This window comes from Ostrinia nubilalis, chromosome 2 (assembly GCF_963855985.1).
Source record: "Ostrinia nubilalis chromosome 2, ilOstNubi1.1, whole genome shotgun sequence".
Lineage (NCBI taxonomy): Eukaryota > Metazoa > Arthropoda > Insecta > Lepidoptera > Crambidae > Ostrinia > Ostrinia nubilalis.
In genome coordinates, this window is record NC_087089.1 from 1,448,880 (window position 1) to 1,474,420 (window position 25,541).

Here is a 25,541-nt window from a genome sequence, read left to right on the forward strand (position 1 = left end):
TCTTAAGTCGTAAGTTGATACTCGTAGCATCTTGTATTAGATTACGATTACAAATTATGCAGAATACATTCATAACCAAAAAATTATTTTCCTTTATACTAGCTGACCCGGCGAATTTCGTACCGCCTACGTTCATCAGAAATAATGTAGGATTCTAGTAATGGTAAAAGTAATTTTCAAATCGGTCCAATATTGGAGCGTTCAATACAAACATACAATCTAATCTTTCCTCCTCATAATAATATTATTATTAGTGTAGACAGGCCGTAGTCATTGACAAATATGATTTGAATTAATAAATAATAATAAGACATAAAATCGTAAGTCTTTGTTAATATTCTGATGTATTAAATACTGTAAAGTTTCATAAAATCTGTTCAGTAGTTTTTGCGTGAAAACATTCTCCCTCACAAATTTTCACATTTACATATTAGTAGAAATAGAAAATAAATAACATATGAAAAATAACTTATATCTCCTTAAACTTACAAAAGTACCTACCTTACAATCTCGCCTTTCAGTTTGCAACGTTTGCAACAAACGATTGACTCTTACCAGTGATAATATTTCACCATTCTGACACCAAAGTACCAGGCAAACATACCTTAAAAGGAGGTGGCTGTTCGTCCTTAGGAACAAGTAGTCACCACATTGTGTAAAAGAGACAACACTTCAGAACAAAAGCCTTGTAAGAACGAGACAATCAGTTGACAGAAAAACTTGAATCAAACATGTGGGTAGATCGAAAACTTTTAGTCCAGTAGAATTAGCTTTTAAATCGGAAATAATTCCTACAAAAGATTTTATTGTTTTAATGGCTTCATTGGTTGCCCATTAAGACTCTCCTAAGTTTTCGACTTCGACGGAGTTGTGCTTAAGTGGTGGGGGCCCCCGAAAGAGGCATTTTTTCGGTTTTCCGGTTAAACCGCGTAAAGGACTTACCCTATCAAAAAGTGGTCTTCATGACGGTTGAAGGGCACTTAATCCTGCATTGAATAAGACCAAATTCATATGTTTTGGACAAACCGTTCTCGCGCTAATGTTCGGCAAAGTAGAAAATATACGTATAATTAATGACCCTCTCCACGTCCAATGGTTTGTTACCCACAGGCTTCCAAGTCTTGAAAAGGGCCACCTCAACCAGTGTAACCCTATCAAGGCTTACGAGCTTGATGCGCCTATCCTTGTTCGTCCCAGCCGTTCCTTAACTGCGGTTGCTGCACCTCTTCCTGGCACTCACCTGAACGACTCTGTGTTACCTACTGTGGCTGCCCCTCTTCCTTGTATCCTCCTGCATGACTATGTTGCCTAGCCGTTTGCCTGGTCTAAGGTTCGACGCCAAAAATCAACAACAACAAGTTCATATTAAAACGCTGAAGAGTTTTTTGTTTGTTTGTTTGAACGCGCTAATCTTAAGAATTACTAGTTTGATTGAAATCATTATTTTTGTGTTGAATAGCTCATACATTGAGGAAGGCTATAGGATATATACAATCACTCTACGACTAATAGAGGCGAAGCAGTAAAGAAAAATGTTGCAAGCACGGAAAATAGTATTTAAACTATTTTCACGCGTACAAAGTTGATTTTGTGGCGTCGAACCTTGGACCAGGCATAAAGCTAAGCAATGCAATCGTACAGGAGGGTACAAGGAAGAGGGGCAGCCACATTAGGTAACACAGAGTCGTTCAGGAGAGTGTCAGGAAGAGGTGCAGCAACCGCAGTTAAGGAACGGCTGGGACGAACAAGCGTACGTATATTTTCTACTTTGCCGAACTTTAGCGCGAGAACGGTTTGTCCAAAACATATGAATTTTGTCTTATTCAATGCAGGATTAAGTGCCCTTTAACCGTCATGAAGACCACTTTTCGATAGGGTAAGTCCTTTACGCGGTATAACCGGAAAACCGAAAAAACGCCGCTTTCGGGGGCCCCCACCACTTAAGCACAACTCCGTCGAAGTCGAAAACTTAGGAGAGTCTTAATGGGCAACCAATGAAGCCATTAAAGCAAAAAAATCTTTTGTAGGAATTATTTCCGATTTAATCAATTTTTGTGTTTAATTCTACTGGCCTATTTTCTCGCTTAAGCTTCTTTGTTCATTTTGACAGGTCTATTGTTGAGACGATTTGTCTCTTTCACACATTTATGTGTCATCTCTTTTTTTTATTTCGACTTACCATCTCTTTATAATGTATGTTCGCCTGGTACTTTTGTTTCAGAATGGTGAAATTATCACGAATAAAAGTCGATTGTAGAAAGAAGTTTTGTGTTGTCGTGAGTTGCGAGACCTCAAAGACTTGAATTATGACAAGCCGGAGTACTTGAAAACAATTTGAATAAAATATTACAATGAATAGGGGACAATTTGGCTGATATTGTTTTATTATTGTTTCAGTCGAAAGACGTTCACTGCTGGACAAAGGCCTCCCCCAAGGATTTCCACAAAGACCGTTCCTGCGCCGCTCGCATCCAGGCACCTCCCGCGACCTTCACCAGATCGTCGGTCCTTCCGTTCGCTGGTTTTAAATGAAAACCCCAAAATTATTCACCTCGACCAGTGAATGTTTGCTAATCTAAAGGCGATGCGGCAGCCTAACTTTTGGGCACTGAGCGACTTACCGAGTAGTTTTACTTTATAGTCTAAGATCCCGCTATACAACGACCTTCACCGAGATGCTTATTTGATGAAACATATTTTATATTCAATTTAACATGTCAATAATTATATTGCTTAAGGGTTGCCTAATAAATTTCAGTCCAGGATATGATTAATTAATCATTAAAAAAAGATTTTTTTTTATATTTCATCGGTTTGACTATTAAACAAACTCCATACCAATCGAAAGTATGAAGGCCATAGAATATGCAAACGTTAGGTTGCCTATTCTTTTCCAGTCATAACTCTCGGGTTGCTAGGTATATAAACAGGTAAACGATTAAACCAGTGACAATTTCACCATTCTGACACCAAAGTACTAGGCAAACATACCTTAAAAAGAGGTGGCTGTACGTCCTTAGGAAGAAGGAGACATTACAATGTGTGAAAGAGACAACACTTCAGAAAAAAGCCTTGTAAGAACGAGACAAACAGCTTATCGGAAAACGACCAAATATGTGGGTAGATAGAAAAAAATTCTCGCTTTAGCTCCTTTGTTCGATTTGACAAGTCTATTGTTTAGACGATTTGTCTCTTTCACACATTATGTGCCGTCTCCTTTTTTATTTCGACTTACCATCTCTTTATAATGTATGTTCGCTTAGTACTTTTGTTTCAGAGTGGTGAAATTATCACCACATTATCACGGTTAAATTTTAATGTCGATTGTAGAAAAGTCTTGTGTTATCGGGAGCAGACCAACACGTGAGTTTAAGTGAGACCTCAAAGACTTGAACTATGACAAGCCGGAGTCCTTGATAAAACGATTTGAATAAAATATTACAATGAATAGGAGACAATTTAGCACATATTGTTCTAATAATTAGAATTTAAAAGTCCGCTCGCTGGTTTTCTTTCGGATTTTAAATGAAAAACCTAAAATTTATCACATCGACCCGTGAATGGTTGGCTAATCTAAAGACGATGCAGCCACATGCAGCAGCATAACTTTTGGGCACTATTTTTATCCGACTGCGCCAGAAGGAGGGTTATGTTTTTCCTTAAATTGTACAAAATTATTAAATGCTTAATTAAATAAAAAATACTGAAAATCTAAATTGTTGCTTGATCAATGTATGATGAACTGTCTCCCGAGTTGATTTTCTACCAACGACAATCACGCACAACCTAATGCATGCACTCAGAATACAGAACAAACCAGAAGGAGTGTTCGATAACATTTCTACGCGGCAACTTGTGTCCAAAATACTTCCCCTCCCGCGCCCCTCTACCCCCTTTAGTGTTACTAGCGCCGTGTGACACCCCCATTTTCGGGGTAAAATTATGTAATTTTTTAATGAGATGTTAAACAAGTAAAAAATAAGTAAGTGAAATAAGTACACACGGCCACAGTATATTAACTATCCATTTCCGTTTTTGCTCTCGCTCTCATCAAATGGTGATTCTTTGCGATAGAACGAGACGACATGACTGGCCATAGGCATAGATAGTACCTACCTACCTATGAATTTAATTTTTACTCCGAAGTAACTAAGTGTAGATGATTATTTATTTCTATTAAATAGTGTAATATACTACATGTAGGTATAATATGTTATTTAAAAGTCAATTACAAAAGTCGAATATAAATTTTAGAATGCCAAGTAAAACAAAAAATAAACTTAAGGTTCTTTATTATGTAAACACATCGACAACAAAACATTTGTTTACGGCGCAGTAGTGCTTTTAGTTTAACTTTTCTTGGAGTCAAAAACAGAATCCAAATCAAAAACATCACCAATACTTGAATTTGATTGCGAGGCAACTCTGGCTGTGTATCCTGAAAGAAAATCAGAGTAAGTATGTAAGCAATAATTAATTACTTAAAATTATTATTAAATATACAAATATTGCTGCTGCTGATCTGTTGATACCAATGCCTTACTTTTGAATAAGTGGGAAAGTATGAAATTCACGATAGTAATTTATTATCTCCTCATTATTTAGGGAGTAGGTAATATTATAAATTAATTCAAATATTAAAATCAAATCAAAATCAAAAATATTTATTCAGATTAGACCACAAGTGGCACTTATAATTTAATTAATCAGGTTGTCATATTGTCATGGATGAAAATACACTAAAAACTAATTAAAACAATAAGGATGGGGAAAATATTCCATTATTCTGTGGTAACGCTAACAAAATTAACGCGTGAATTTTTTATAGACAAATGTAATTCAATATAAAAAAAGTAGGGTAAAATATTCCGTTGACCTGTGGCAACACTTACAAAATACAACCGTGATTTTTTTTGAAAATTATTATTTAATTAAAATGAATTGGAAATGTGCTACTTACGGATAAAACATGATCCCATGCACTTTCTTCGTAATTCCAGTAGCATTCTTACATGTTGGAACGGCACAAGACGGCATAATTTAATTATAAAGTGTCAATCTGACGGATATGTAAACAATGCGCGCGCCGGCCATTGACTAATTGCTCTAAAGTCAAATTAGTGCGTTTTGGAGTAATTTATATGAATACACATTTACGCCCGTTGACGGTTTCTGGTTTGTTCCGTATTCTGAGTGCATGCACAACCTTTTCTTTTTTCAATTTGTAGCAAGAAACAGTCGAACCAGTGATAATTTCACCATTCTGACACCAAATACCAGGCAAACATACATTAAAAAGAGGTGGCTGTACGTCCTAAGATAGAAGTAGTAGAACAATGTGTGAAAGAGACAAAACCTTAGAACAACAGCCGTGTAAGAACGAGACAAACAGTTGACTAGAAAAATTACCAAATAAGTGGGTAGATTGAAACTTTTCTCCCTTTGTTCGTTTTGACAAGTCTATTGTTTTGAAGTTTCGTCTCTTTCACACATACGTGCCGTCTTCTTCTTTTTATAAAGACTTACATCCATCTCTACTAATGTATGTTTGCCTGGTACTTTGGTGTCAAGATCGTGAAATTATCACTGTTAAAGATGTCATACACTAAACTGTCCCAGCTATGACATTGTCAGGAGGGCGCTACTATCAATACTGGGTTATTTTAACTAAAATATAAAAATATTTCGATTCCGTGGAGGGTAGTTGAACGGGAAGCATGGTCGATCTGTTTTAATGGTTTCAATTTATTATTTAATGGACTTTAGTGTACAAATTTGGTGTTATTTTGTGTTCTAAAGTGCAGTGAAGTGATAATATAAAAAACATTGAAATACTTCGAATTTGAGCGCGCATCGAGTGTCGAGTGGGTTGTCGTATGAACAACCCGCTTTGGACCCGGTGGCGTCTCGAAACCTGCTTACGGGCATACTTAACTCCACGGAATCCATGAAAAATCAATAGAACTGAAACACCCACGTTCTATTGATAACTTTGTCAATTATTTTTCACTCGACATTGGCAGAAATAAACCTCCCAGAGAGGTTTGGTTGCCATTAAAAAAAAATATATACACTCGACGTCAAATAAATCGCACCTCCCGCGACAAGCATTTTCAAACGTATGCATCCCCACTTCCCACTAATATTGGTACCATTTAAAAGCCTAGTTCTAACCTTCATTTCATTAAAGGAAAGGTTTTTACCCCAAAAATGTGTCTTTAGAAGGATCCAGAGTCACTTCTTCAAAAAATAGGTAGTTACGCTAGAGCCAACTTTTATGGCTATAAAACTGTTAAGTTGGGTTTAATTGCTATCCATCTGTTAAAGAGGACACGTGAAATCATTATTTGGTTTTATAACCATAAAAATTGGTCTCATTGATCCCATAGGTGGGCCCAAAGTGAGGTATTTTTTCAAGTCACATTTATGGTATATGTTAATCATTTATTAAGAAATTAAATGTGTTTTTCTTTAAGGATATTTATTGGGCTTTCAAATAACACCAATATTGTTGGGGTACCATGATTGTGTCAGAAGAAAATCGTTAAAGTTCGCGTCGCGGAAGGTGCGGTTTATTTGATGTTGAGTATATATTTCAATTGCCATTTGACGTTTTAAAATCGTTGGACTAAAGTAAAATCATCTTGATGACAAAAATAAAACAAATGATTCTTAAAACAAAACGTGATTATGTGGTTTTGTCTTCTAACTTTCTTTTATAGGTGACGTGATGAAAACCTTAAATATTGTTGTTTAATCATAAAATTTGAACAAAACCCTTTGTATTACTAAATTATGTACTTGTGTACCTACACATTAAGTTAGGCACCTAGCCAACTAAATTTTTGGAGAATTTGAGGAAGATAATACGAAAAAAAAAAAATTGCTAAAAATGTAGGCATTAGAGCAAAACTAATAATTTTAAAATTCTACGAAGTCTCGATCCAATGATAATTTTACCATTCTAACTAGCAACATTGAGACCATGCCAAATAATTTGCCGTCTTTATTGCATGCATGCTCTTTTTTTAATTATTTAGCAGCAGGAAGACACATCTGTGTGGCTTTATGGAAGTAAGTTACACTAATTGAAGCTTTACTGTAGGATGTTGCCAATTTTTACATGGAAAATTTATGATCTTGGATACTTACCAACTGAAATTACAGGATAAAACGCTTTATTCAATCACGTAGGCTCTGGTATTCTGTTTATCTAAATGTAACAAAAGTAAAACAAATATTTACAAAAATCAAAATCGTATATTCAACTTCAACTTAAAACTTAATTACAATATTGAGAAAATATTGTTCTCCGATATCAAACCGTTAACTAAAATTGGAATAAACTGTTTAATAAATAATATTGTTTTAAAATTCACTAGTTACCGCTTATAATAAGGTCAAAATCCATGAAAATAAAATAAATCTATACCAAAAATAATATAAACATAGTTTTTAGTCACTATAATATCAAATGCTTTCTTCCATGAATCTTAAACCTCACTGTACAAATAGGCATTGAAAAATAATACCTGTTATATACGAACTTAACACAAAAATAAAGAGTTAAACATTCTTTAATCTAAAATAAATGCGAACAGTACATCACTTAATGTAAAATAAACTAACATTTTAGTAATTAAAGTGTTAGTGGACTACTGTTAACTGTTACCAATACTAGTTCCGAGATAACGTGATATTCTGTTAAAACTAGAATTCAATACGAAAAACCAAATAACTTGTTACTGGCACAATCACAGTGGCCCAACCGAATGTCTTTTAAACTTCAACTTAGTCTACGCTGTAGCCCACAACACTGTGAACTAAAATAACTTGATTAGGAACATTTTTAATCTATATACAGGTATATTGGCCTATACGGGGCAGTATTCTTTCAATATAAAAAAAGAAATAGCTTAAAAGATCTTCACAGAGAAGAAAGAAACTTAATTAACAGTAAAAAATTAATTTCATTGTTTAATTTAAAGTGTTTGTGCATAGATAATTGAAAGAATACTGCGATAAAATATTGTAATAAATCTAATTTTCGATGACCAGGACAGATATGAATGTCAAAATCTTTTTAGTTCACAAACCATATTAACAACTCCCAATGAAGGTATGTTCACATTGCTAGACTTGTTTAATTCAAACAACTCATTAGCTCTACCTAATTTTTTAGACTCTCTGTCGCTTTTCTTTGAACAGTATGTCAGGATTAAAACAGACGGATAGACATATTAGACTAAAATATTGGCAATTGAACATCCCTAGAAGTTCTGCATAGTCAGATAGACAGGTTTTAGAAAAGCGTCCATTATCATTCAGATAAATTCACTACAACGTTCAGAGAAGTATGTAAAAATCACTTGAGTAGGTACTTATTTGATAACACTTGAAAACTGAAACTTAGCTTGAACATGAAATCGAAAAAAACAACCGTTATTTGTGACAGCAAGGCAGTGTTACTAGCAGTGAAAAGCTTAAAACTACCATTTTTATAATTTACAATTTATAGGGCATGTTCCTATGAGAGCACTCATTTTGAAATGAGTTCACGACAGTTTGTTTACCAATGATTTTTTTTATATTTGAGAATACTAAATACGGCACTAGCCGTTTTTACTAATGGTTATTAATGTATCCTGAACTTTAATTTCGCATTGAATAAGGAAGAGATAAAACAGTGAATTAGTTAAAATTCGATGATGATTTTGGGTTATTCAAATACATTGTTTTTATATTACATTCAAGTTGACAATATCAACGCGACAACGACCCAATTAACAAGCTGTTTATGTCAATTTAACAATGTAAAACTTAATTCTAATGTCAATATTGTTATTCAATGATGGCGATTACCCCAGCCTGCCTTTTTTAGTAAAAAGGTAATTAATTATCATAAAGACAAGAGTCTTTTTGAGGCACAAATGTAAAACAATGAGCGATTGTTTAAACGTAACTCTACTTAATGGTGTTGATGAATGATTATATTCGTTGTAACGAGGTTTTATAAAAAACATATTTGATGTTATTACCTTCACACACAGTCTACGTTAAAGGTTGTAGTTAGGGTCTTGGAGAAACTGTGATGAAGAAAAACCTCCTTACAAACAGTCTTTATTCTACTGACCATAAACATTGAGCTCTATTTCAATAACTTGTGCAAATCAAACACTCGAAAAGCTAGAAAAACATCAAGGAAAATATTGAGATTGATTGCGTTTAGTGTTCAGTAGAATAAAGTCTTACCATGCAATGAAAACCATGAGGAAAACTTAACAGGCGTCTATACAGACGCATTGTCAAAATTTCAAATAGTTACAAATATATTAATAATATCAAAAACCCTAAAAACAGGGCAACACTATTAAAATGAACACTGAATACTTGGTAGTTTTGTCACAACATTACTCCACAGGCGATAAATATTGAAGATAATCTATATTTCCAACTTTAAATTTTGCATCAGATAGTTCCTAGGTCTTAGAACGAAAAACTATGCCTTGAATTTATTTTCAATTTAAAGGTGTTAAAAATAAGATTATCTACAATAATATACACCCTAACAATCTCCCAAAATTGTCACGTACTACACACAGATTGTAAAATACCAATAAGCATAACCATTCAAAACACAACATTCCTATTGCTACAAACATGTATACATCGCAATGTATAATATGTATGTATATATCACAAGATCTTAATTTAATTGTAGAGCAGGCCAGTCATTTTATTCAGTAATTAAAATTTCTGTAAGTAAATAAAAAAGTTTTTAGTGTAACATATTCTATTAAAATTTTATTTCAAGACACCATGAAATGTCTACTATTCGTATCTATATAAAATCAAGTGAGTTTATTAATAACATTTCATTGACAGCAATGTTCATACCCTTATATTTACCCTATAATTATTAACCAAATTGTGTAACATTACTATGTTTGAACCAAATAAACAATTTTCTTTCTTTCTTTCTTTTTCTTTCTATTACACCAAATATGTACAAAAAGTACATTTCTAACCACAAGACCAACATACACTTAATACAATAAGGCGAATTATAGACAGTCCATCCATTATACATCAGTGCTTTAAAAAACTACCAAATTATGTTGCCATACTAAACAAAAACTACCATAATAGTAGTTTTTTGGAACGTTGTGCTACATTAAAATTTTAGAGGTAAAATAGAAATAAAATGATATGCTCAGCTTGATCGTTAGTAAAATTGTCTTTATAGATCCATTATGTCATGTAAAACATACTTATCGTTAAAATTGATCTACTAATGGAGAAAAACTAAAATATTATTGGCACATAATAATATTATTTGTATAAAATTTGAGATTTAGAAGTGCCGAGAGAATTTTATGATCGTTATGAAAATTAGTTAAAAGCCTAACGTCTACACTTATAAAGTGACGTCATATTACATAAGTTACAATTTAAAACTTCCAAAACGGATTATAAAATGCTAAAAATCGCCAAAATTTGTAATTGTATAGTTTAAAAAAGTCATAATGCCTATAAACCTAGCTACAATATTTAACAAAGTATACACTTAAATACAACCATTATTTCGAGCATGCAGACTGATACAAAAGAAAATGAGTTGAACTGCAACTAATTACCATTCATTAATAATAAAAAAACATGGCCATGGTATAAAATTCCACCTTCAGATCTTGATTGATGTTTTAACAACATAATATTCTTTATTAATTTATTAATACTTATGACTATAATAGCCAGATTCCTTCAAGCATTTCAATCAGACATCACTCTAGTTAGCAATAGTCATTAACTAAAATGTGCACACATATCATAAACTCATTAAAAATGTTCAATCGATCTCATAAATTGTTTTCTCTGAAGCTTTCTCTAATAGAGTTTCTGTGTACCTAAGTTCAGTCTAAAACATGAATTTTATTGTTAATTCCGTTAAGCTCAATTTCTACTGAACGATAAAAATTACAATGACTTATGAAAATGAAACTGAAAAGGATTTATTCAATTTAGACCAATAGGTATTTGGTACGAACGTCAATCCTTAAGTGATGCCTATTTGTGTGTTTATTATATCGGTAAGTATGTAGATACCTACTTCTCAACTTTGTGCTGTAAAAAGTAAACCAAATGCCAAACTTTATAATCGGATACATCTGATTTCATTGAAAACGGTAATAGTTGCAACTCAACTCTACAATACGCAGCGTTGGCAGTGTTACATTTACGTATAGATTCTAAAGAGATTTCCATACATGGACCTTATGGCAACGGCTTTGAGAATAATATTCAAGATTGATACGACTATATCTACACCGTTTCATTTAAAACTAGTACTTACATAAATCGTTAATAAACTTTACAAAACATGCACGCTTATAACAGCCTCCGGTTTTTAAAACTTAGGTTACTGGCAGAAATTTCCTTCTTTGAGACTCTTATTGTATACTTAGAGAAAAACCATACCTGAGCAATTTGTGAAAATGTGATTATAAACAAATGACAGTCAGCATTTACAATGAAGAATGTTCACTAATTTTGTTTTTTAGCTTTCTGTATTCTCTGTTAAAAATAAAAAATACACGTGAAAGAATTATTTCGATACGTCAATTAGTTTCCAAGATATTGAATTTTAAAAGTGCGGGCGGCGGCCGGCCCGCCATTTTATGCGCGTGACGTCATATTACAACGACTGGCTCATATTTGTATGGGTGGAATCTTGCAAACTGAATTAAGACCCACTTCCAGGCAACCGATTAAGCTGAAATTTCGCAAACACATGTGATTTGGATGACCATGCAATATTATGATGACATGGAGCTGATCTGATGATGGAGCTGGAAGGTGGCCATAGGAACTCTATAATAAAACGACTTAAATGCATCGAGTTTGGGCTCGTTCGTTTTGTATTGATGAGTATTTTAATTCTATATAGTAATCGGGGTCTAATGATGGAGCTGGAAGGTAATTCGCAATAAAACGACACAATCGCATCAAGTTTGGGTTTGGTTCAATTTTAATTTCTGTGATGGGTCTGGGTGTTAATATGTATAATAAGTTTGTATTTACAAAAAAAAAAAATATTTAAGTATGTTTATATCCGTTTTCTAGTGAGCGGACGCTGTGAATGTACGTCACACGGGGTCACGTGACCGTCGGCGGGACTCAATATTTAAGCGAACTTTGACTGCCTATAAAATCATAACTACTGGGTATTTTTGAATGAAATAAAAACTAATGTATTTGTAAATGTAAAAGCTTAACTGTAACATAGGTTTCAAGTGATTTTGCATACCTAGTAACATTCTCAATTATACTAACGACGCTTAATCGAATATAAAAACTGAGGGTACTAAGTCACATAAAGCTGTGGTCGTATAATAGCGTCGATGACAGATTCGAGATGAAAGATTCAACAGTTTCGCGTACTCGTATATGACACGCGTCTGCAACGTCTGTAGAAATACTGCGACTTACGTAAAGCCGTGGCTGTGCGTGTGACGTCAGGCGCCCACGATGGCGACGGTGGGCGGCGGCTTGGGCGGCCGTCACGCGCGGGGCAAAGGCTTCTCGCCGAGGCGTTTGGCTAGCTCTGATATTAGCTCCCTGGAAAAAGAAATCGTTATGTTATATCTGGTTTCTGACTATACTCCAGAAGATACACCTCGGACCGCTCTAAAGGTGCTGCAGTCTACAGTCTATGTATACTATAGAGTCAGAATCAGAATCAGAATTTTATTTGCGTAAAAACATGGTATATAAAGATGTTACACAATTCAGCAGTGCACATGTTTCGCCATTACAAATAGACACCACCAATCAATTGACGTACTTTTTGAAACTGTCAAAACGAAACTCTCTCATAGATTTTGTATGGCACTACAAGCAAGTGACGTCACTATTTTGTCAACTCAAATAAACTACTTTTTTCAATTGCAATGCAACCAAAAATCGTAATTTACATGTAATTTAAAATTAATAAAGTTTTTAAGACCAGAATGAAGTATCTATTTAGATAGATATATTTAGATATATTTAGAAAAGTTGTGATTTCGAATTATTGGGGGATGGTGTATTCGAACGACGCCGCATCCCAGCGACGAACCACTGTTTAAAACACTGGACGACAATTAGTCCAGTCAAATTAGACGTGACCCCTGCATTAATTCGCATACAGCTGAAAATTGGTACGAATGTTTGGAGCACCATTATGAATTAACTGTGAAAAGTCCCCATCGATCCGACATGTGCTAAAAAAAAAATTCTATGTCAAAGTTAAAAAATACGGGTTTTTGAGATTTTCAGCCAAACGGTAAGTTTTATCACAAAAATATGTATGACAAGGTTTAAGACCATACAATTATCTATCAAAAGTGTATAGACCACTTTCTCCTAAGTGTCAGCGTTTCTGAGATTCGATGATCCGAAGAGTCAAAAAAGTGTTTTCTTCATAACGGTCTTACACATAAATCCAATGTGATATCGCCTCGTGCCTCGACTCAGCATTGTATCATGATGTGTTGTCGACGTCAAAATTATAAAATGATCAACCTCAATGTCGTCTGTCATCTTTAATTATCGAAAAATGGGTGCAACTTTGACGAAGGACTGCACCGTGAGTTTCTAAGATACGAAGTTTTCGTGTCTATTACGTTTAAGAGCTCTTATATGCACACGTCACTACTCTACTTGTAACTCTATGGTCACTCTTTTAGCCCAGTCAAGTCAGAAAATCCAGGTTATAATAATTTGCATAGAGCTGAAAATTTGTGTGAATGTTGAGAACACCATCCTTAATGAAATGTCAAAAGTCCCCAACGATCCGTCACTTGAAAAAAAAATTTACGAAGTCCAAGTTTTTTGCATTTTTCCGCCAAACAGTAAACTTATCATAAGAAATGACAAGAAATAGTAGTAGATCATAAAATTATCTATTAAAATTGTCTTTGCCCCTTTTTCCTAAGAGTCACCGTTAATGTGGTAACGATGCAAAAAGTTGAAGAATTCGCATTCTGTTAACTACTCCACAAGTCCACAACTTCAACTCTATTAAAATAGTTTTGAATTGAACAGGATAACAAATACATCCTAAAAAAGGCCTACTGGGGAAACCTGGTAAAAAAATGCGCCAAATAACCATCATAGGTGTTGTGGAAACATGTGCATATAACGAGAACATCTTTACTAACTTTTTGATTCGTTCTACCTCATAATCGGTGACTCTTAGGAAAAAGGGGGTAAAGACAATTTTAATAGATAATTTTATGATCTACTATTATTTTTTATCTATTTTTATGATAAGTTTACTACTTGGCCAAAAAATGCAGAAAACTTGGGACGTCGAAAACTTTTTTTTAAAATGACGGATCGTCGGGGACTTTTGACATTTCATTTAGGATGGTGTTCTCAACTTTCACACAAATTTTCAGCTCTATGCGAATTATTATAACCTGGACTGTCTAACTTGGTCGGGCTAAAAGAGTGACCATAGAGTTACAAGTAGAGTAGTAACGTGTGCATATAAGAGCTCTTAAACATAATAAACACGAAAACTTCGTATCTTAGAAACTCATGGCGCAGTCCTTCGTCAAAGTTGCACCCATTTTTCGATAATTAAAGATGACAGACGACATTGAGGTTGATCATTTTATATTTGACGTCGACAACACATCATGATACAATGCTGAGTCGTGACACGAGGCGATATCACATTGGATTTATGTGTAAGACCGTTATGAAAAAAACACTTTTTTGACTCTTCGGATCATCGAATCTCAGAAACGCTGACTCTTAGGAGAAAGTGTATAGACAATTTTGATAGATAATTGTATGGTCTTAAACCTTGTCATACATATTTTTGTGATAAAACTTACCGTTTAGCTGAAAATCTCAAAAACCCGTATTTTTTAAGTTTGACCTTGAATTTTTTTTTTAGCACATTTCGGATCGATGGGGACTTTTCACAGTTAATTCATAATGGTGCTCCGAACATTCGTACCAATTTTCAGCTGTATGCGAATTAATGCAGGGGTCATGTCTAATTTGACTGTGAACCGATTGTGATGGTATAGAGATAGCTTGAGACCTAAGAAAATGATAGATTTTTAGGGGACATACGCGCAAGGATCTGGAGTGGAGGCCGCATTTCGGAAAACCGCAGCGTGGGACGTCCACTCACAAGGTGGACCGACGACATTAAAAAGGTAGCAGGAAGGCGCTGGACGCAGGCCGCTACCAACCAGCAACATGGAAAGCATTGGGGGAGGTCTATGTTCAGCAGTGGACGTCCTATGATGATGATGATGCGCACGAGAAAGTCTTTATGTGGCAGGCCGAAATTCGCACGGGCTAAGCCGCGAGCTAAGCTTATTCTGTATCTTTTAAGTTTTACCTGTAAATGAGGGGGTCCATGTTCCTAGCAAGCATATACAGCAGCCACCAGTCGCCGACGTCGGTGCGCCGCGATACCACCACCGCTGTCTCGAACAAGCGTGCAACCGCGTTTACAAACGCCGCGGGCAAACGCTGGTCTTTACTGTTAATGTTACCTATAAATGAGGGGGTCCATGTTCCTAGCAAGCATTTATACAGCAGCCACCAGTCACCGCCGTCTCGATGGCGATCGAGCGCGACCGCGCGTGTAAACGCCGCCGGCAAACGCTGGTCTTTACTGTTAATGTTACCTATAAATGAGGGGGTCCATGTTCCTAGCAAGCATATAGAGCAGCCACCAGTCGCCGACATCGGTGCGCCGCGACACCACCACCGCTGTCTGGAGCAAGCGTGCGACCGCGCGTGCAAACGCCGCTGGCAAACGCTGGTCTTTACTGTTAATGTTACCTATAAATGAGGGGGTCCATGTTCCTAGCAAGCATATAGAGCAGCCACCAGTCGCCGACATCGGTGCGCCGCGACACCACCACCGCTGTCTGGAGCAAGCGTGCGACCGCGCGTGCAAACGCCGCTGGCAAACGCTGGTCTTTACTGTTAATGTTACCTATAAATGAGGGGGTCCATGTTCCTAGCGAGCATATAGAGCAGCCACCAGTCGCCGACATCGGTGCGCCGCGATACCACCACCGCTGTCTCGAACAAGCGTGCAACCGCGTTTACAAACGCCGCGGGCAAACGCTGGTCTTTACTGTTAATGTTACCTATAAATGAGGGGGTCCATGTTCCTAGCAAGCATATAGAGCAGCCACCAGTCGCCGACGTCGGTGAGCCGCGACACCACCACCGCCGTCTCGAACAAGCGTGCAACCGCATTTACAAACGCCGCGGGCAAACGCTAGTCTCTAATATTGATAGTTACCTGTAAATGAGGGGGTCCATGTTCCTAGCAAGCATATAGAGCAGCCACCAGTCGCCGCCGTCTCGATGGCGATCGAGCGCGACCGCGCGTGCAGACGCCGCGGGTAAACGCTAGTCTCTAATATTGATAGTTACCTGTAAATGAGGGGGTCCATGTTCCTAGCTAGCATATACAGCAGCCACCAGTCGCCGACGTCGGTGCGCCGCGACACCACCACCGCTGTCTCGAACAAGCGTGCAACCGCATTTACAAACGCCGCGGGCAAACGCTGGTCTTTACTATAAATGTTACCTGTAAATGAGGGGGTCCATGTTCCTAGCGAGCATATAGAGCAGCCACCAGTCACCGCCGTCTCGATGGCGATCGAGCGCGACCGCGCGTGCAGACGCCGCTGGCAAACGCTAGTCTTTACTGTTAATGTTACCTGTAAATGAGGGGGTCCATGTTCCTAGCAAGCATTTATACAGCAGCCACCAGTCACCGCCGTCTCGATGGCGATCGAGCGCGACCGCGCGTGCAGACGCCGCTGGCAAACGCTAGTCTTTACTGTTAATGTTACCTGTAAATGAGGGGGTCCATGTTCCTAGCAAGCATTTATACAGCAGCCACCAGTCACCGCCGTCTCGAACAAGCGTGCAACCGCGTTTACAAACGCCGCGGGCAAACGCTGGTCTTTACTGTTAATGTTACCTATAAATGAGGGGGTCCATGTTCCTAGCAAGCATATACAGCAGCCACCAGTCGCCGCCGTCTCGATGGCGAGTGTACGACCGCGCGTGCAAACGCCGCGGGTAAACGCTGGTCTTTACTGTTAATGTTACCTATAAATGAGGGGGTCCATGTTCCTAGCAAGCATATACAGCAGCCACCAGTCACCGCCGTCTCGATGGCGAGTGTACGACCGCGCGTGCAAACGCCGCGGGTAAACGCTGGTCTTTACTGTTAATGTTACCTATAAATGAGGGGGTCCATGTTCCTAGCAAGCATATACAGCAGCCACCAGTCGCCGCCGTCTCGATGGCGAGTGTACGACCGCGCGTGCAAACGCCGCGGGTAAACGCTAGTCTCTAATATTGATAGTTACCTGTAAATGAGGGGGTCCATGTTCCTAGCGAGCATATAGAGCAGCCACCAGTCGCCGACATCGGTGCGCCGCGATACCACCACCGCTGTGTCGAACAAGCGTGCAACCGCATTTACAAACGCCGCGGGCAAACGCTAGTCTCTTCTGTTAATGTTACCTGTAAATGAGGAGGTCCATGTTCCTAGCAAGCATATACAGCAGCCACCAGTCGCCGACATCGGTGCGCCGCGACTCCACCACCGCCGTCTCGAACAAGCGTGCAACCGCGTTTACAAACGCCGCGGGCAAACGCTGGTCTTTACTGTTAATGTTACCTATAAATGAGGGGGTCCATGTTCCTAGCGAGCATATAGAGCAGCCACCAGTCGCCGCCGTCTCGATGGCGATCGACAGCGACCGCGCGTGCAGACGCCGCGGGCAAACGCTGGTCTTTACTGTTAATGTTACCTATAAATGAGGGGGTCCATGTTTCTAGCAAGCATATAGAGCAGCCACCAGTCGCCGACGTCGGTGCGCCGCGACACCACCACGGCCGTCTCGATGGCGATCGACCGCGACCGCGCGTGGAGGAGCCGCGGCCTTATCGACGGCACGAAGATTATCACTAGCCTGGAAACAGAACATTAACTATCATAGGTAAGTCTAAAAAAAAATTATGTAAAATATACAGAGGTGTAAAAAGAATGAATTTTAAATACAGTTCGAAGGAACTCCAATGCCTGTCTGTCTTATATGAGCTGAATCAACTACTCGTAGTGTCAGAGGGAAGGGCAGGAGGAATAACGCGATATAAATCAAGTAATATTATGTAAAAAATACATTGTCAGATAAGTGTGATATTATTACCTTTAATGATTTAGGATTTGCTAAATAGTCACCTAATAAGCAGTATGCAAGTCGCGTACTTATGTCTAGAACGCGTAGTCCGATTGGTGGGACCACGTGGTCTAAAAAAATAGTAGTTTTAATAGTCCGATTACTTAATCGGACCAACCGGAAAAAAAAGTTCATGTGCTCTGATCGGTAGGACAAAGGCAGTAGGACCATGTGGCCACAGGGATTTTCCTTGAACGCAGGAGAACCTATGATCCATTTAATTTATTTCGCAAAGCTCCTACATATTATCATAAACACAGCCATGGACCATTATCTTTAACACGGTTTTATTTATAACCCATTTAACTTAGTAGTTATTTATCTCCTCGTATTTTTCCAGGGCACTTAATTAATAATGTTATCGCCACAACTAATTGTTGTAAATAATAAGACAGATTTATATCCGCTTGTCTGACACTTAATACATTAATTACTTGGTAATTAACTCTGCTTTCGAAATAACAATTATTGTGGAAACATTTGTAAGTATTTCAATTTTTGTTTCTTTTTTCATTTGTGCAGGTTTCCCAGCAGCCATTGTCTTCCTACAATTTAAGGTCCAGGGCCCCGATTACGCTAAAAATTTTCATCTTCAACGTGCCCGGACGACGAACGAACATCAGTTGTTTTGACAAATCCGTATCACGGTGTCGTTTTGACAGCTAGTTGAAACGAAGCATAGCTTAGACGCTTAGACGTTAATAAAACATAAAGCTAAATATCTCATGTGACAATGAAAATACTAGGAAGGTACGTCCATTACCGTGATACCGAATTTGCACCTCAGCTGGAATGAAAAACGGAGCACAACTAGAGAAGAAGCGCGTATGTATTGGAGACGTTAAAAATTAGCGTAATCGGGGCACAGCACAGGTTAATAGGGTAGCATAATTTTCTTGTGGTTTGTACCTGTTCATAATTAATGCTGACAAAGTGACTGAGTTTCTTCCATCCCTTCTCAGCACCAGCCGATATGTTTTCCGAAGTAGTAGTAGGGCTAGCTACTTGTATATTTGAGACGTGTATGTTAGCAACGAAAGGATTAACGCTGATTTGGCTATCAAATTACACCTGAGGAACGCGGGGAGTCGTACGGGATAACAAAAATATATTCCTATGAGGCATTCGAACGTTGGCCGCGAGATAGAACGCCATGAGCCGAAAGCCTTCTAAAGTATCAGTGTGTTGTGTACCTATGATTGATGGCTTGATTTGGCAAATTATGGTATTATTTGTTTCAGATTATTTGTATTGAATACCCAATTTGTGAGTGAGTATGTGTATGAATCTAATATGTATATGTGGCCTAAAGAGTGTCTCTGTCTACATAATAATAAATAATTATCATTTTGGACTGCTCGAGCTCCAAGTCAATACTAGCAAGAGATGACGCAGAAGATTCTTATTGACGAAGGCCATAAGTCACTTTGGGTTGAAATATGAAAAGACTATAAGAAAGTTGTGCCCGTGAATTCGTTACGCGTGAAAGTAGTTTGAATATTTTTCTTTACTGTTCCACCCCTATTGGCTGTAGAGTGATGCCTAAAGCCTTCCTCGATAAATGGGCTTTCCAACACTTTTTTTTTTTTTTCAAATTGGACTATTAGTTCCTGAGATTAGCGCGTTCAAACAAACTCTTCAGCTTTATAATATTATTATTATTACTGACGGGATTGCCATATACCACTCTCTCAACCCGCAAGTTTCCTCAGTTACTCCGTGACGATGGCGCTTGCCACAGAGCCGAAATATCGGAAATTCAAAATTAAGGTACATGGTAGCAATCCCGTCAGTAATAATATGGTAATGACCATGAAAGTTTAAAACAATATACTATGATGAGGACTTCCACAACTCACCTGTATATCACTAAGAGCGTCAGTATAATCGCCAGGATGATGTACCAGAACCAAAGGAAGATGTAGGTCTTCTCATTGACGATATTCAGCGGCAGGATACACAAACTGTCGTGGGTTTGAATACTGCCTGAGGCACCGAATTTGTGGAACGTACACTTTGTTATGCGCGGGAATACATATATCATGGGGTCGTATCTGGAATTGTGAGAAAAATTATGTTATTCGTAGATCAATCATCAGCAGGTCATTTAATTTTTCTTGTCGTGTCGACAACAAAACTACACAGTGTCAGCCCAAAACTCCGCTACAAGAATGGCGTTGTTAGTTTCCTGCGTGCAGTTATCAATCTAGTAATCTTAGTAATCTATTACAGGAGTAGGTACGACCCTCTCTAATTTACCAGAAGCATAATATGTAGAATCAGTATCTTGATCTAAGACAGTGTTTTTCAACCTTTTTCTAGTATGAAAAAATTTTTGGCGACCCCCCGACCGTTAGCTTTATTTTTCATGCATTTCGAATACTTCAATCCATATAACATTTGGATAATTAGATTTCGGATATATCTGTCTTTATACCTAACTACTGTTTTTTTACTGAGGTAGTACCCTCCACCTCTCGCGACCCCCCTATAGAGGTTGAAAAACACTGATCTAAGATATGTTTGCCGAGGAGTTAACTACTTGTGTTTACTATTAACCAGTGGCGTTTCATGAGAAAGCTCCGTTAATTCAATGCCAATATCTAATATTTTTCTCAAATGACAATCACTCGGTGGACAGACGATCAAGTAAAGATCGTGGGAAGCACCTAGATGCGGACAGCGCAGGACCTGTTTTTGTAGAAATTCATGGGGCAGGCCTTTGTCCAGCAGTGGACGTCATTTGGCTGAAACGACCAACTATGACCAAAGTTGGGATAAGCTATTTTCTAGATTCACATATTTAACGAGTGGCATTGGGAGCAACATTGGGCCCAAAATGTGAAGAGTTTGTGGCCGGCTCCACAATTTGGCTCCAACGTTTGTCCCAATATTACTCGCCAAAGGTGTGGATCAAGAAGTAGCTTATCACAACGTTGGTGCCAATACTATTTAATAGACCCACAGGTTGGACCAACGACAGGGCCAAATATGCAGCAACGTTGGGAGTGGGACAAGCTATTTTCTAGATCCACATTTTTGAAGAGTGGACCAACGTTGGGGCCAACGTATGGAAGGGGCCTGTGTATTAAAGAAGAATATCTACCTCTCTTCTTGAGGCACCTCGCTGTACCCCAGAACCCGGGTGCCGTAGGAGAAGAACTCCCCGTTGAAGAAGCTGTCCATCATCCACAGCTGTACCACGATGTTGACCAGGCACAGCAGCTCGCAGCCCCAGTACCGCAGCGCGTAGAGTTTGTGCATCTGAAAGGAATACAACAATTGGTTTAAATAAAACATATTTAGATAAACATGTGTGAATGGGGGAGGGGTTGAGTGATAGGACCTTAATCCTACCACTTCAACACTGACCAGTTGTCGCCACTGTTTTAGCTACAAATACGTAGTACTTATTATTATTCTGTGCTACAAGTGACAGGACCATACTTGCCAGTACCGCCAACTGGTCAGCGCAAAGGAAACCCAAATGTTCACGCTTTTAGTGCCATGACTATCATGTTTGATAAAAAAAACACAGCCTAATGCTTCAACCACACCAACGCGTGCCCATCGCCGGCGCGATTACGGCGCGATCATAGGGAAATGACAAGTAGCGTGAACTGTCATAGGTCGAGCGACCTGTCATTGGCCTTTGATCGCGCTGGCGATGGCGATTTCCACGAGTCGGTGTGATTGAAGCTTAAGTAACTAAATTAAATCTAGGAATAACATAAACTGAACTATTGATAAAATTATTCCTTGAAATTCACTGATAGTTGCATAACAGCTCTACTAGCCGTCACAGACATGCATTAAGTCATCCAAGAATGCCTCTGGAGTCGACAACCGTTTAATTCGTAACCAACGCGGTCATAGAGTCACAATTTACACAGATGCAGAAGGCCCTATTCATATTTTGCGAGCTAATATGTCCATTCCATGTCTAAAACCTACTGAGCAGATTCTATCAAAATATTGTAAGAATGCTACTTGACTTAGTTAAAAACCTACAGTAAAATTGATATAATATTGTATGATTTTTTATCATCAAATCACTCTCATACACAACCTTGGTCTGACGCATCATTCAGGGTTGTTATAGAATGTGTAGGCAATGTGTGTGGGCAGTCATGTGCTGGGCAATTGGCCACTTTTCTCAGATCACTGGCCACTTTGACATTTGTGACTATCGCTTGAGAGTTTTTTTTTTCTTTTATGGCGTGAACGACTTGTAAAGTTAAGAAACTTATGGCATTTAGATCGATCCTTCTGTACTTTTCTGCTCTATGGTCCATAGCCATGAACGATGCTTTAGACTGCATTCCAGCGTTAATGTTTCATTAGAGACTTGGGATAAATCTAAATCCCAAAATATTATACTTTCACTCATTAGTTAATGTGCGGGACGTGATTAGATTTTTCGGTTTTAAAGCAATTGCATAATATTATTATATTAGTAACTGGGATATTAAAGGCCATACATATTCAAATTAAAACTGAAGTACAATTAACAGTTAGATTCAATATTAACGTCAAAAAACAGAACTCTACAAAGATCACAGTCTCAGGCAGCGCCACAACGCATCGTGAGCTTTACCTCTAAGGGTGACCTAATTTAGAACCAAAATATTTTAAACAGACAGATTAAGTGACTTTTTCCTGATATGAGCATTTCATTATTCCATAAATGTTTTATGTACTACACGCACGTAGAATCCGCACCACAGAAAAAAGGCGCTAAAATTTCTGAGAATCTCATCTTTGATCCGGTACTTGACTATGCCGGCTAGTAATACAAACCGCTTAAATTTCAATCAGATAAGCTTAATTAACATAATGTTTACATAACAATTGCTTCTATAACAACACCGCGGCACTTGTTTCAGGCCGCCATGAATGAGATCCTTCTGCGTCAACAAAGCGTTGTTTACAACATAACTTGAGTGTGTGCAGACGTGGCACTAAAGTTATCTGACACTCGAACAATATCTGTTGTCATTATTTAATTAGGCCTTTGACATAGCGTCAGCATGCAGAATATGGAATGATTAGGAGCTCTTCTACGACCAATTATAATGATTTTGTAGAGTCATGCGGACAACTGAGGTAAAAACACCGTTTCATAATGTAGTTATAGGTAGATAGGAACATACCTAGTAGAACATTGGAATAATATGTAACTTAATTTGTTTACTCTAGTTGTCAGATAAAAACCTAATTTTCTGAAATAAGTTTGCATAATTTATTTCTAATCAGAATAGTTTCCAAGTTACTGATAAGCTGAGGAATAAACACTGAAAATCTTGTTAGCAACTAAGGCTGAGTTGCTGCACCACCTTACTTAAACTTTAATAAACGTCTAAAATCTGCCGTCAAAGACCTGTGAAACTCCATACAAAAAACACCGGTTATTGTTATAGTTACGGTTAAAGGAAAGTGGTGCAACTCAGCCTTAATGTAGAGTCTCCGAAATATCTCTATACCTATTTGACCACTTTGATTGAACCCACTTTTGACGGCTTTTGCACAGAATTATCTTCAAGATTTGTATGCGATACGGTTTCATAAAACCTCGCATGCCACGTAGCAATGTGAATACACCTCTATAATACTTGGGTGGTGGAGTCAAATGTTTATGATATCACATGATACGAAGACAGCCGAGCCTTGTTGCCATCGGTCGTTGTTAGATCCACTGAGCGATTATATGAAACTTTAGATATCTTTAAACATACATTATGTACAATACATACTTATAATACCTTGATTCTGCGCTGCGGAGCGATAATGGCGGCCAATCAATAAATGTCTTAATAAGCTAAAGTAGGGCAGTTGCTTAAAGAAATCATTATAAAGATGTACTAAGATGCTCTTTTAGATTTGTGCAAGTAACGGTCAGAATTGTCATTAACATTCCTTTAGCAAAGTATTTGCTAATGACTAGCTGACCCGGCGAACTTCGTACCGCCTACTTTCATCAGAAATAGTGTGAAATTCCAATGGTGAAATATTTTTTCAAGCCAGTCCAGTAGTTTCAGTGAATGTTCAATACAAAGAAATAAACTTTCGAAGCTTTCCTCTATTATGTAGATCGGCCTAGCTATAAGCTCTTTTTCCAAATCGCATAAAAATATCCAGAGTAAAGTGTTAAATCATCATTCGTAGTAATTAGTGATTTACGATAAACAAATAAATGTGTTACTCAACTCAGCATGTCATTTAGAAAATAAATTGTAAACTTCCTTCGTCCCTTTTCGGACAGTCATGAGCAATTTTATACCACACGTTTAATAATAAAAGCAAACACGATAAGCTTATACATAGAGTCGGAAGTAAACCTGCGTTTGGGCAGCCGAAGGTCATAGTATGATGACACAAGAAACGAACAGCATTCAAATGGGCATGTGATAATAAAGATTCCAATATCCTTGAATTAAAACAGGAATTCTGATAAAGCGAGGATCAAATGGGATGGAAAAAAGTTGTTGACATCTGACTCATGATTAGCCCTAAAAGGATGAAGGGGATAATTTTTGTTGCTTCATGTGTGAGACATTAAAGAAATGCGTATAACAATAAAAAAAATAGTTCATTCTATACATAGACCCTTTCCAGGACACGTCCCAAATATAGCTTTGATAAGATTCCCTTTGTCTTCAGACACCAACTATTCAGAATTTCAGTCTCACTGGTGGGCCTCGACCAATAAAAGGTGTCTCCAAAATGTAATCTGAGATCACTCTTGAGAATGTGTCTATCATGGTAGTTCTCGTCCGAAAAATACTGATACGTCGTGCTCAATTTTAATACATAATAAAGAGTACATAGGTGGCAATAAAGCACAATGAAAATGTCAATTTTGGGTTAAAATTAAAACTCCGTTCCATGCTGTCGTCACAACACTATTTTCTATTGCAGTAATAAGTTGACCATTCGCTGCTGTTAGTCAGAAAACTTGTGTTAGAGCATAAGCCTAGAGGCAAAAGTCTTAAGATAGAGTTTTTTCACGAATATTATTGAGAGGTATTTCCGGCTAAAGATCGTTGTATATCTTACCATTCTCGCGCGCGCCGCCCGAGCGGTCAACAACCCCAGCGTACGCGCGCGATCTTTTAAACCCGTAATACCATATAAACAGTCCATTATTGACTCAGTTATGTAAAAAACACTCCTATAAACTATAGTGCAAAGTGATGAACAGTGAAAAGTACAATTCAACCGGATTCCAATGATTTTTGAACAAAATGTTTTGTAATC

General features: G+C 37.8%; 1 protein-coding gene and 1 long non-coding RNA gene across 2 annotated transcripts in view; both read right to left on the reverse strand.

Annotated features, from left to right (window-relative positions):
* Positions 1–3,793: 3,793 nt before the first annotated feature.
* LOC135079376 (uncharacterized) lies at positions 3,794–5,200 on the reverse strand. The gene is made up of 2 exons (XR_010258789.1): positions 4,961–5,200; positions 3,794–4,438 (listed from the first exon to the last, which is right to left on the reverse strand). It is a non-coding gene; the product is annotated as an uncharacterized LOC135079376 (long non-coding RNA).
* A 7,120-nt stretch (positions 5,201–12,320) lies between these two features.
* LOC135079380 (innexin inx1) overlaps positions 12,321–25,541 on the reverse strand; it is a 67,141-nt gene continuing 53,920 nt past the window's right edge. Inside the window, exons 5-8 of the mRNA XM_063974038.1 lie at positions 21,391–21,548; positions 20,144–20,338; positions 17,856–18,017; positions 12,321–12,618 (exon numbers count right to left, since the gene is read on the reverse strand). Of these exons, the coding sequence (XP_063830108.1) occupies positions 12,561–12,618; positions 17,856–18,017; positions 20,144–20,338; positions 21,391–21,548 (573 nt within the window). The 3' untranslated portion in view covers positions 12,321–12,560. The remainder of the gene's footprint in view (positions 12,619–17,855; positions 18,018–20,143; positions 20,339–21,390; positions 21,549–25,541) is intronic.